Genomic DNA, 13,298 nt, shown 5'->3' on the forward strand with positions numbered 1-13,298 from the left:
GCCGTTCGCTTGGGGAGGCGTGAATGCTAATCGGCCTTAGCTTAGCGCGAACAGGAGAAATGACTCATGGTCTTTTTTTACCAAAGACAAAAGGAAAATCCTCCAACCGCTAAAACCTGACGCCTCTCCATTTTTATTTACGTTTCGTGAAGAAACAAGTTGTGCTCAGTGTCGATTTGTTTCCTTCAGTGGTTCTTGGTGCAGCGCCCCCGCAGGCGAGGAGGGGAACAAGTTCCTCAAAGGGTTTGATTGGTTCCCAATCAGATGGAAAAACATCTTTACAGAGATGTCTGAGGTGTAGACCACTCCAAAAAGCAGGAAGTAGACTGCAGGCCAGGGCATTCTGGGTAAATACAACCAAAACAAACACGCTAGCCTAGCACTAGCGGGAGAAGTTTTTAGCCAAAGACCAGAAATCTGACGCCACTCCATTTTTTTTTGTTTTGCGAAGTATCACACAGCATCTTCTTCTGAGGTTTTCATGTCATTTCCTTCAGTGGGTCTTGGTGCAGCGCCCCTATAGGCCAGGAGGGGAACAAGTTATTCCAAGAGAACCACAGCAGCTGAGTAACAAATGTTGTTACTCAAATCTCACCGGGGGGGATTATTAATCCCATCAGACCTTGGAATGAGCTGAGTGGGATAAATGAACATTAATTAATCAGTTAATTTCACAAAAAAGCTCACAGCATACTGTTTATTTTATTATGAATATCACTAGGATTCATTTCTGATTTATTAAAGGAAAAAGAAACAAAAACAGTCAAACTACGACAGAATGAGGAACTCAGCGGTTTCGTAAAACTAGAAATTTAAACTATAAACAGTAAGCACAGAAATACAAATATCAAAATAATTGTGATAAAATGTAAAATAATGTCCAACAAAATACAGCTAACTGAATTTGGATATAAAACATAGAATAATGAAATATTAATTGTAAAACAGAAATTGTGACTAAATTCAGGAGGTTTTAATTTGCTTTTATTACATCACAGAAAGTTTTTCTTTTTGTTTAACAGCAAAATTCTGAATTTAATCAGATTAATTCAGTTTAGGTGTCATGATGAGGCAAGCAACTTCAGTCGCTTCAGATAAATTTCTTAATGTGACTCTGTGTTATATTAGTCAGTATTACAGATAATAATAATAATAATAATATTTTATTGGTAAATGAAAGATTTCTCATCTTATCGGACTGTTGCATAATAATAAACATTATATTCTGTCACAATTTTTGCCACCCACTGTTTCTTGAAGCAGCTTTTATCTCAGATTTTGTAGATAAAAAAAGCAGCAAATGTTTTACCTTAACTTTCTCAGCAGGGGGCAGCGTTTTTAAAATCAGACTTTTTTAAAAATTATTTTTTACCAAAATGAATCAAACTCATCAGATAAGGGAACCGTAAACACATCCAGTAAATAATTGGTTTTATTAAGGTAGAAAATGTGTTTCTTACTAACTAAATGAAATAAAGTTGTATTTTAAAATTGTAATTTAAATGTAAGTGTAATTTATTACATTCTGATGCCGTTTTTATGTGAAATATTGCAATTAAACGTCATATAAAAGTTAGTCATTTTAAAATTTCATTCTGGGTAAAAAAAAAACATTAATAGACGAACAGAAGAAAGAAATTGATAGAATTCAGTTGATCATCAGTGAACGATAACTGTAATTCTCCTGTTTGTCCACCAGATGGCGGCACACCAGCCTCATCCAAACCGATTAGGTTGCAACTCTTTGGAGGTTTTCTGAGTGGTTGTTCAGTTGCTGACCTTTGACCCCATCTCGCAGGTGTTGCACTCCAGCAGCAGGTCCATCCCGCCCTTTAAGAAGAACCCCGTTCCCATGGAAACGGAGTACCGCCGGAGCTTCCAGGGTCTGGCCCCGCCTTCCAGTCTACGCCTTCGGAGAAATCTGGGACATCCGGTGTTTCACACATACAGAGTAGGTAACACACACACACACGCACATACACACACACACACTATGCAGACTGTAGGAGAGGAAATCTTCTTGCTTCTAATTGATTTTATCTAATTTTTAGTTCTTTAAGATTAAAATTTTTAGAAAATTTGTCATTTGTAATTTCTTTTTTAGAAAAGAAATCAAGCAAAAGAAAAAGAATAAAAAATATCTGATTTTTTTTATTATCTTGAAGTCACTCTGTTCAGCTCTGCTCTTTGACCTTTCACCTGCTAACTGACCTGCTGTCCTGTTTTTACCTGCAGACTCACAGAAGGAAAAGTTTGGATGGACAGAATAACAAACTTCCTGTCAAACAGGAAACCACTCAGGGCGACGGTGGGTCCCGGTTGCCCCTGACGACGGCCCTTCCGCCTGCTCAGGTGCGGAGGAGACACAGGTGAGTTCCAGGCCGAGTGTGTTCAGCGTCTCTGACAGGCCGGTGAAATGATGCGTGGAACCGTTCCTGTGTGTCTGGCAGGATGTTGACTGAGTATCAGTCCAGCTTTCGTTCTCCTCTCTGCAGGAACCTAAAAGGGGGCGGAGCCACGGACGACTTCACCGAGCAGGTCAGAGGTCAATTTACATTCATCACACCGCCTTTCACTTTCTGTGACATTCAGCACTTTTTATTTCCTACTGTAAAATATTTTGGTAGAGAACAATTGAACATCAGAGGCTGCCTTGGAGGAAAGTTGTAAAAAGACTTCAAATGCCGCCTTCGATATCGAAACTCCACCTACAAGTTTCAGTTGAACTTTGAAGTTAGAAATTCAATGAAATTCTAAGGTTTTCTGTAGCAGTCAGTCTCGCAACGAATCTGAAGAAGTCTCTGACTGAAGAATGTTGCAGTAGGTACTTAGTAACCTGACATGCTGACAGCTCAATGTTCATAAGTAACGTCCTGGATGACATCTTCAGCTGCTAATCCACCTCCTTTGCTTTTGCTACTCGTCTTTGAATCTCTGGCCAAGTGGCTAGAGAGATGTTGGAGCAGGGGATATGATCATTGTGCAATATGAAAGAAAGAAGAGATGGTTTGAACTTCTTCCCTCTCTCTTTCTGCTCTTGGCTGCAAAAACAAAACTTCACAGTTTTAAGCAGCAATAGCAGGAAGGACAGTTTTGGTTTGAGTCCTTAGTTGCTCACACAGGAAGTTTAAATGATCGTTTCTGCCTTTAACCAAACAGAATAAAGAAAATATAAGCTCTGCCTCTTTAAAAGAGAAGAGGAAAGCAGGTCAGGTGGAGGAGGGCGGCTTGAAGCAGCAGGACAGTCCAGCGCCTGTGGTGAGTTCACTGTCTGCAGGAGAAGCAGGAAATCTCACTGAAGTTGTGTTTTAGGGGATTGTTTTGGTCGGTGTGTGTTTTTCTGTGTTGCTCATGAAAAACCAAAGTGCTGAGTGTCAGCAGAAGAAACCACAGTGGTTCATTTCAGGGAAACTTCTCTGCGTTACTCACAGTCAGGTCGGTTCCCAACAGCCCTGTGGAAAATGTTGTTGAGGAGGGGGGCAGCCGTTTGCACAACATCAAAGATTTCGCCTCAAGGCATCAAAAATACTAAGAAAAGCACCTGCATCTGTTTGCTCTGCAGGAAAAAACAGTTTCTGCAGCAGCTGCTGTGTTTTCAAACCACCAGCTGTTAATCTGCTGATGTAATAAATAGAAAAAAATCAATGCAGCACCAATAACAGGGCCTGAAATGACCAACAATCCAAAACAATACCACTCGTTTCGGTTGGATTCGACTTTTAACGACACCTAAAATGTTCCCAGAGGTCCAGTTGGAAAAATTTAAGCTAAAACTAATAGTTGCTGCGCCACCTGGTGGCACAAACAGGGAGGTGAGTGCAGCAACACCAGAGCTGGGTGATTTTTAAAAACAAAATCAGATTTTATTTCATACAAGATTCAATTTTAATCTATTTTTATATTGTGGATGACAGAAAATATTTCCAAAAAATTTGCTTTTATTTCATCTATATGACAATTAATTAAATTTTTAACAATAATTTTATAATTTCCATTTGCATCATTTACTGTTTTTCTCTTTTCAGTCGCAACTATCTCTTTTTTTAAATAATTCGTTTTATTTGTTGTTTCTGTTATTTTATTTATTTTGGATATTTAAAGTGTTTTCCAGTTCCACTGTCACATGTTCATTAAATTTAAGGTTTATTGATATTTAAGACTCTGTTCTTGCATTATTATTATTATTATTATTATTAAGCCGTTACCATTATATTACCTGAAAATGGTCTCAATAGTATCGTTTATCGCGATAATTCTGAGACAAAGCAAAGTTTGTTATCGTGACAGGACATTTTTTTTGTTTAATCATGAGAATATAGTAATAATTTTACTAGAAAAACGTCTTAAAATGTTAAGAAAGATCTAAAACTCTGATGTGAAGTTGTTCAATCATTTTAAAGTTTTATTATGAGTATCAGGAAACCCTGAGAGAAAATGTGGAGCTGCTTGTAAAGAAGCTAAAACTCGAGAAAAATCACCGTAAAGTCAATAACTTGGAGATAAATTATAACTTTTGTTGAGCTTTCTGAAATATTCTTGCTTAGAAGTCAAACTAATTCAGGCTGAACTGGTGGAAAAGCAGAGGGGCATTTTTCTGCCTGTTGGGGGTTTTTATATTTTTGGCGGCCATCTTGTTGGGCGGGGTTCTGACCCGTCAGCTCATTACTTTAGTTCCACCTTTCGAATGGAAACGATGCAGATGCAGTGAGTCACCTGCTGAGACTCAAATAAAAACTACTGAGTCCAAACTTTTTAAAAGTTACCTCTCTAGTGGGGCTTTTATGTGTTTTTTAAATATCATCATCAAAAGTTTTAATCCTCTAAATGAATCACATCAATTTTCTCTCCGTCTTTTTGACTCAGTCTTTTTTTTTCTGAGCCAACGTCACAAACAAACCGGTGGGAGGAAGTGATGAAACGCTGACAGGTGATTCCTGTCGAGGTTGGGCCGTGGACAGACTGAGGTTAGCTTCACAAACGGGGTCAGAGGTTATCCAGGGTCCAGAACGTCGGGTTTACCAGAATCTACGACTTCAGCTGCAGTGACACGACTGGAGCGAAGCAGCTGAGGTTTGACGGCAGAGACAGAATAATTAACGCCATCAAACTTTTTATTTCTCTTTTAAAGTCAATATTTTTAAGATAATAAATTGATTTTTATCAATAAATATGGAAAAATTGATGTTTTGAAGTCATATTCTATGGCTCAAAATTCTCTCGATGTTTCTGATCTTATTTAAAATGAGGAATTCACCAGTGGAAAAAAATTATTGCATCTCCTGTTTTCTGACTGTGAGATTTTTTAAAATAAAACCCAAATTATTTATTAATAAAATAAAGTTTCAAATACAGTTCAGACACAGAAATATAAAACACAGAAATAAAAAGTCGTAAAAGCATCATACAGTCACCAGTTGAGAAACTAGTAACTAATATTTTGTCTTTGTTAAACTGATCAATATGTTGGTCAGTGATTATTGGTTGGAATCCGTTGACCAGGTGGGTTTTAGGCTCAGAGTTTCACCTGTTTGTCCAGGTGAAGGAGCGCAGGCAGCAGGCCCAGGCGTACCGACGCAGAGCCTGGGGAACCAACTTCTCCAGGGACCATCTGAGCCAGCTGCTGTCCGAACACAACGCTCTGTGGGAGCCCACCGACTCCCACTCAGACCCCTTCACCCCACCACCCAACCGTGACCTTTCACCTGAGCCGGACAGCCGCAGCGCTTCCTGCATAGAAGCCCTGGACCTGGCCAGGTAGGAGTGGAGCTGGGCGATTAATCGATTTTAGCGATTAATTTAGAGAAAATCTGGATTTTTTTTTTCCACCAATGCAGTCCTCACGCCCAGGGCGGCCATCTTGTTTTACAGCATCTATTTATTTGGACTTTGAATTCAAGTCAACTCTGTGACAGAATATTAGGACTAGACTACTCTGATTTTCTTCTAATTATGAGAATAAAATGAGAATTTTATAAAAACACCAAAATAAAAAATAACAAAAATGAGGAATGTGGAGCATTTTGTGAAGTTATATTTTGGTATGGACCCGTTGCAACGTAACTGCACAAAATCACACCCTATCTCTCTGCGAGAGGGCAAAAAACTGCTAGCAGATTATGATTAGCATTGGTTTTAGCTGTTGTCAACATATTGCGCTAAATCTTAAATGTGAGCCTGATAAATAAAATAAAAAGGGACGCAGTGCTCTGCTACCAATTATCAACACTAGGACAGCTTGATAACAAAGTCAGGACAAAGTTTTAATTAAGAAGAAAATAGGAGGGAAAAGGAAATAATTCAGTTATGCTAGCTTGACTATGACAATCTTATGTAGATGTGCTGTGGAATTTGGTGTTTCGGTTCAGTTAAAATAAAAAAGAAAACCTAAACACCCACTCTAACAGACCATCAGTACATCAGGTGTTTAAATTAGCTAATCAACAACCACTGTGTTAGCTTATTGTTTCCAAAGGTAAACAATAACATGCAACAGGCTCCATAAGTTTTACAAATAAGAAATGCTTATTCGTTTAACACACCAGCATCAAATTATTATCAGCAACAAAACTTTGAATCGATCCTGCAAACAATGAGTTTATTTTGAAGAAAGATCCACATGACCTGAGCTGCTCACATCCCGTCCTGATTTTAAAAAAGCCTGTTTTTTTCAATAGAACAACTTTTTATTGTAAAGTTTTTTCGGTAGAATTGTGCCTTTTTTCTGCTAGTATTCTGAATATATTCTCGTAATTAATCCCGATGCTCCGTTGTGATTGAAATAAAAGCCACTTGTTGAAAATAATTTCATTTGTAGAGAAAAAAACAGATTAAAATCGGATTCGGTATAAATAAATTTTAAAAAAATTGAGATTTTATTCTTAAGCCGTATCGCCCAGCTCTAGGCAGGAGGCTGGAACCTTATCTGGCCTCTGACCTGAACTGGTTTCTGTCTGGTCGCTCCAGTATGTCCAGTAGGAGGTCGTCGGTCAGTGGAGGAAAAACTCAGAGAAACGCTGGGAGGGAAACGCCTCCAGGACCCGGAGCTGAACGCCACGCAGCCTGGGCAGAAGAAGAAGAAGAGACAGAGGAGTAGGTTTTTTTCTTTCTCTATGATAGTAATTATATATTCTTGACTTTGTTTTGAAGTATTTGTGGTGTTTTAATTAAGCAGTTGTAACTTGAGTCTATTTTTGCCTGAAGATAATCTCCAGCACTGACAGAAAGTGTGTCAAAAGTGTGAAAGTCAGATCAAAGCCACCTCAGCTTTCAGGAACCAACCGTGTGTTTTCAGAGAGGAGGGAAGGTTACCGACTCCCAGACTGAAAACGAGGCCGGTTCAGAGGACCCACCACGACCTGACCACACCTGCCACAGGTACACATTCCTACAGGACACGGAAACCACCCAGCGCCGTAAAACCTGATGATAATCTTTAATCCACCTTAACGTTTCTGATTCCCAACAAGGAAAAAATTACATGCAATCCTGGTTTAGAGTTAAAGACAAAGTTCTTACAGCTTTGGCCATTTTAAGAAGCTGCATGCGCAGCTGACAGAGAGTCAAGTGTTTCCAGGAAGATCAGAGGTCAAGCTGAGGTCTCCAAAAGACCTCAGCTTGACCTAGAAAGCTTTCCGAGAAAATGACTCGGAAAAGAAATTACACTTCTATTAGCTGGTAGAGCAGAAGACGACTGATCAGGCTGCAGCTTCTAGTGTTTGTTTCTCTAAAGGATGTTCTTTTCCTGCAGAAACATGCAACATTTCCTCTCTCTATTGTGCTCACTGCAATTAATAAACCACTTCCTCGCTCAGATGCAGCGAACACAGAACTGACTGACTGTTTTTACTTCTAAGGTATTGATAAAACATCACAATGCAATAAGCAGTCACGCTGTATAACATAAGGTTTCATACATGCAGAGGCAGTAGATGCGTTTCCATGAACAATATAATTGCACAATTTGACATTTTGAAATTAGATTTGTTTAATGGAAACACGTCATTTTTGAAATCACTTTATTTTAGATTGAAAGTTTTTGCGCTAGAATGAGAAGTTGATTTATTTTGCAAAACTGCAATGGAAACAATTTTTTAATTATATGAGTCACATGATCAACAAACAGATGTTACTACTGCTGGAGACAAGAAAGAAAAAGTTAGTTCATGTGCACTTATCACATGAACTAACTTATTCACATGTGATTTTAATTACATTTCTTATTTAATGGAAAGATTGCTACTGCAAAATGTTATTTTTCTACCGCTGCACAAAAAACCACTGAAGGAAACAACAGAAAAACCTCTGAATAAGACGCTGAATGCAGCTTTCCTCTTCACTAAATGCAAACAAAAATGGAGTAGCGTCAGATATTAGCAGTTTTAGGATTTCTCTTTTGTCTTTGGTAAAAGAACGAGTAATTTTTTCCTGCTAGCACTAGGCTAACATGTTTGTTCTGGGTGTATTTACCCAGAATGCCCTGCTCTTTTGGAGCGATTCGGTCAGCACATATGCATTCCAACCCAAAATATCCACGATGAGCTAAAATCACAGCATGATCTTAGATTTGACGGCATGCTCGGACATCTTTCCGTTGTTCATACATGCAGCGCTGCACAAGTCAAACTTCTGCATACATCCTGGTGGTATTTTTAATAATTACTGTATCCATTTCATCTGAGTTTTTCAGTCATATTCTACAGCCAAACATACCAAACATATGTCCTGATTGCCCTCCAGGGGGAGCTATACTTGTTGGAAAGCCGACCAACAGGGATGATTCTTCTCCTATCAAACAAAAACCGGTAACTTAGTTCTAATAAAACTTTTTTTATATATGATGTCACACAATAAAGGGTCATGTGACCTTTTATCTGTCCAGAAATTCGCTTCACCAGAATTTGGGTCAGAGGTCAGCGTCAACAAGCCGGTCAAACTGAAGGAGGCGTGGCCAGAGAACACCCCCATGTCTTTAAACCCCCCTCCTACCAACAAACAGACCCCCAGCCCTCAGCCTCAACCAATCAGGACGAAGCAGGCGCCTCCTTCTCCAGTAGCCCCGCCCCCTCTGGGTTCCCCGCCGCAGCATGGGATCCAGGGAATGCTGAGACACCCGGACTTCCAGCATAACGGTGAGCTTCAGAATCCTGTGCGGCTCCTGTTTCTGATTTTCTACATCCTTCCTTCCACTAAACTTTCTATTGAAATGCTTCCGTTCAATGTGTGAACAACTAGTTTCTTATTTATTTACCAACAAACCAGAAGTCTTCCTACCGAGATCCGTTTCCACTACGGGTTCGTAAACGGTTCTAGAACGTATTTAGGGATGAGTTTCGACCTGGAGGTTGTAATTTGAGTCATTTTTGTGCATCAGGTTTCCTCATAATGCAACAGCAGAGTCCACAATGCCAACAAAAACAGTGAAATCAGACCAACATGGGATTAGTCTCAGGCCGTACAAAAGCAAAGAACGGCAACGCCAGACTCATCGGAAACGTAAAAGCCGGATGAGTAATTCAGTTTAAAACCAGTTTCAGGTCAGAGAAAGTTTAATAATTAGAACAGTTTTGATCACTTTAATCTGCATCTCAGATCAAACTGTAAAAATTATTCCTACTGATTAAAAAAGGCTTTCATGAAGCATTTCTGGCACTGAAGGCTTCCCATAATTAGTATTTTACACTAAGGTTTTATGATTTCAATAAAATCAAAATAATCAACTTTGTTTTTATTGCACAAAAACACAACAGTGAATTTGGAAACAAAATATACAAAAAAACTGTGAACTGTAACTATAAATACATATATAAAAGTGTTACTGGTGCAGATAAGAATAAAAAAACCTAAAATAAATATACAAATAATAATAATAATACTGAATTAATATTTGTTTTATAGTTAATATAAAATCTAAAACTGAGGAAGGAACTAATGTAGATTCTGTTCACTACAAAGCTCCACTTGTTTGGATTGCATTGATTTAATTTTTATCTAGTTTGTCAGTTCATGCATTAGAAATGCATCTTAATATAATATATATATATATTTTTTTTTTACCCCTCCAGGGGTCTTTTGTGACTCTAGTGTCCCTTATATGACAGTAGGCTGACAGGAAACAGGGAAGGAGAGGGGAAGACATGCGGCAAATGTCATCGGGTCCGGGAGTCGAACCCGCGACGGCCGCGTCGAGGACTCAAGGCCTCCAAATACGGGTCACGCTAACCACTACGCCACCACGGCACGCCCCTTAATATAATATTTAAACTTTAAAGAGGATTTAAACAATATACTTCCAGGAGTAAATCACAAAAACCCACTAGTTTCTGCTTAAATTCAGAAAATTAGAAGGGAAAGGAGATAAAAAGTTCCTCCTTCCAGTTACAGAGAATCAAAGAAAGTCGATGCTCTGCAGCTGAATCAGCAAGAAAAACCCTTTTTATTGTCAGGTTATGCCGTGCAGCCCAACAGCTGAGGCATTAGAGGGAAACTAAACCCACACAGAGAGAGGAGAGAGTGTTGGATAACAACACGGGTTTGTCCCTCTTTACTTCCTCCTCATCTTTTTCTCAACGGATCAGTTTTCATATAAGAGATGGAAGATTTGACAAACGCATGAATGAGAAAAGAGGAAGGCGGCGATTGTTGTGGTTCTGAGACTAATCAGGTTTTTTCCTCTTCAGGTGATTTGGGTTTGAGGTTCAGGGAGCTGCCATGTTCCAGAGGAGGCTGCGGTTCTGATGAAGGTGAAAAAAACATTAAACGGATTCTGATCTGAAGATGGAGCACATCACCCGGTTCTGAAGTCCTTCCAGAGAGAATAGACTTTAAAACACTTCTGTTAGTTTAGAAATCACTGAACAGCTTAGCATTAAAATACTGACATATTTGGACATTCAGAGACACATAAAGACAATTACAAAGTCAGTCTTCTTTCACATCACAGATCTGCTGTTCTGGTTCTGGTCTGCTCTACAGAATCAGAACCAGCAGCATTCAGCTTCTATACACCACAAATCTGGAACAAATTTCCAAAAAACTGCAAAACAGCTGAAACCAGGGAGGCACCGATATGAACATTTAGACCAATATCAATATCTGATATTAATATTGCTGTTTTGGCCAATAACCAATACTTACTGATGTTATTTATTATTATATCTAAAAAAAAACTGACCAGAAACAGAGGCAACAAGATGAAAATAAATATTGGTTACTAATATTGGCCCAGTTGTATTTATTGGGCCGATATTGATATGTTAAAAAATGACTAATATCGGCCGATACCAACGTTGGTGCCAATATATCATAGATCCTTCGCTGAATCACAGAGTTCTTTTAAACCTAGACTAAAAACCCAAATGTTGCTTTGGAACATAAAAAATGAAACATTAACCAACATTTTTTAAGTGTAATGATGGCAAAATGTAACGTTTCAATTATTGATTTTTGTGTTTTTATGATGCAAAGCTTATTGCTGAAATGTGTTATAAAAATAAACTTGATTGATAGAAAACAAAACTCGATAGTAAATCTTTTTACGTTTTGTCACCCAGACGACCGACTGTCAGTGATGTCATGGCGCTCGGCGGCTTCGTGCTCGGCAGCGTCCGCCGTCCTGGAGCGCGCTCAGAAGAGACGGGAAGACTTCTGGGGAAAGAGATGACGCCGTAAACTCAAACGTTGTAGACAGTAGAGATCTTTATTTTTTGTAGCAGACGTAAATTATTTTTAACAGAATTGTTTTTATCTTAAGTGAACATGATAAGTTTTAAAGCAGAAGCCAGCAGGACTTCTCTTGTTTTTACACCCGAGGTGTTTAGTTTGTGTAAAACTGCTCCCTGTCCTGGTGCGACTCGGTTGCAGGAACCGGACCAAAGCAAACTGGAGCGGTTTGTTTGTAGTGAGAATGTAATCCAGAGTTTGGTAGTAACTGCACTGCAAAAGCACAAAACATTACCAAGTAGTTTTTGTCTAATTTCTAGTGCAAATATCTTAGTACACCTGGGAAAAAATGTCTTGTTACAGTAAGTGAAATAATCTGTCAGTGGAACAAATAATTTTTCTTAAATTATAAGGAATCATTTACTTAAAATAAGCTCCAATTTCTTGTACTTGTAAGTTAGTTTTATCTGTTTAGAAATATTTAGAAACTTAACCAAATTTACTTGGTAAGATTTTTGCAGTGTAACAAAATTTACTTTGTTGAGATGAGTGTTTTTATATTTTATCATGAAGTATCGCTACTTTAAATTAATAAAAGCATCTGTAACTTCACTGAATGAAAAATAAACTTGTTTTAATCAAAAATTCACCAAATACAGACAAACATGCAGCTTTTCTTAATGTTTAACGAGTTTTAAATCACGAGAATTTGATTTGGAAAGAAAATCATTTGTCTGATTTTGTTATTATGCTATTTATATGAACTATTTTCATTATTTTGACCATTTGAAATCCCAGAATTTCCACAAGTTTTAATCATTTAATATGATTTAAAAGTAAAAAAGACCTTTTTTACTCTGAGTTATTTCATAGATGGCTACTTTTTACTTTTACTTGAGTAAAAACATGTTGCAGTAACGAACAACCAATAAACTCAGCTGATTTGAGCCAATAGGTGTGAAAACGACAGAAAGCACTTATGAATGTGATACATTTGTTTGTGTTGAACCTCCTACATGCCAACAATCTCCTGATTTGTTTCAATTATTCAATTTCTTCTATTTTCTAGATTTGCAGATTTGTTTCTCGGCTCCTGACAATTATTTGTAACGATTTTCTTTTCCGTTCAGTTTAATTGATTGTAATGTATCAGGGAAAATGTAGTGCAAAAAAAGAAGGAAAATTACTCAATTAAATGTTTGTTTTTTTTATCAATATATTTGTTGCTTGTTTTTTTTTTTCTTCTGGTTTTGGGATTTTTTGGTAATGTAGACAACCTGAGTAAATACAACAAACAGTTTTTATGATTTTATTTTCTATCTGAACCAACCTGGCACTTTGTGAAAACGTAATTCACCTTTAAAAGTCATGAATTATCGTGTTTTCAGAAAGTTGGGTTTAATTTCAGCAGCACATTACAAATAAACCCATCGTGTCCTGATATATAGACATTCAAAAACAAACCAAGCCTGCTGTATGAATACTTTTGGCCTGTCTCTCCTGAAGGAAATAAAATGCATTGGTTTGATATTTAGATTAGCGCCACCTCCTGGGCAGAACTGTAAAACTTTAAACTGTTTAACATCAATCCAGAAACGTCGAGTTTTGTTGTTGTCGTTTTAAATGTTGCCACAAGAGGG

The 13,298-nt window shown here is 37.9% G+C and overlaps 1 protein-coding gene and 2 long non-coding RNA genes across 4 annotated transcripts in view; 1 reads left to right on the plus strand and 2 right to left on the minus strand.

Annotated features, from left to right (window-relative positions):
* Positions 1-1,869, minus strand: part of LOC111611811 — an 11,004-nt gene extending 9,135 nt beyond the window's left edge. The window contains exon 1 of the long non-coding RNA XR_002754244.1: positions 1,780-1,869. This is a non-coding gene — a long non-coding RNA (uncharacterized LOC111611811). The remainder of the gene's footprint in view (positions 1-1,779) is intronic.
* mdm1 (Mdm1 nuclear protein) overlaps positions 1-12,003 on the plus strand; it is a 14,752-nt gene extending 2,749 nt beyond the window's left edge. Inside the window, exons 7-16 of one of the 2 annotated variants that reach the window (XM_014472961.2) lie at positions 1,799-1,951; positions 2,236-2,369; positions 2,451-2,538; positions 5,537-5,754; positions 6,964-7,089; positions 7,292-7,374; positions 8,737-8,801; positions 8,879-9,128; positions 10,677-10,739; positions 11,550-12,003. In XM_014472961.2, the coding sequence (XP_014328447.1) occupies positions 1,799-1,951; positions 2,236-2,369; positions 2,451-2,538; positions 5,537-5,754; positions 6,964-7,089; positions 7,292-7,374; positions 8,737-8,801; positions 8,879-9,128; positions 10,677-10,739; positions 11,550-11,659 (1,290 nt within the window). In that variant the 3' untranslated portion in view covers positions 11,660-12,003. The remainder of the gene's footprint in view (positions 1-1,798; positions 1,952-2,235; positions 2,370-2,450; positions 2,539-5,536; positions 5,755-6,963; positions 7,090-7,291; positions 7,375-8,736; positions 8,802-8,878; positions 9,129-10,676; positions 10,740-11,549) is intronic. The other variant, XM_023349980.1, reaches the window with a different exon arrangement.
* Positions 2,396-11,598, minus strand: LOC111611813. The gene is made up of 3 exons (XR_002754246.1): positions 11,536-11,598; positions 6,935-7,059; positions 2,396-2,499 (listed from the first exon to the last, which is right to left on the minus strand). It is a non-coding gene; the product is annotated as an uncharacterized LOC111611813 (long non-coding RNA).
* Positions 12,004-13,298: the final 1,295 nt, after the last annotated feature.

Source organism: Xiphophorus maculatus, chromosome 17 (genome assembly GCF_002775205.1).
Source record: "Xiphophorus maculatus strain JP 163 A chromosome 17, X_maculatus-5.0-male, whole genome shotgun sequence".
Classification (NCBI taxonomy): domain Eukaryota; kingdom Metazoa; phylum Chordata; class Actinopteri; order Cyprinodontiformes; family Poeciliidae; genus Xiphophorus; species Xiphophorus maculatus.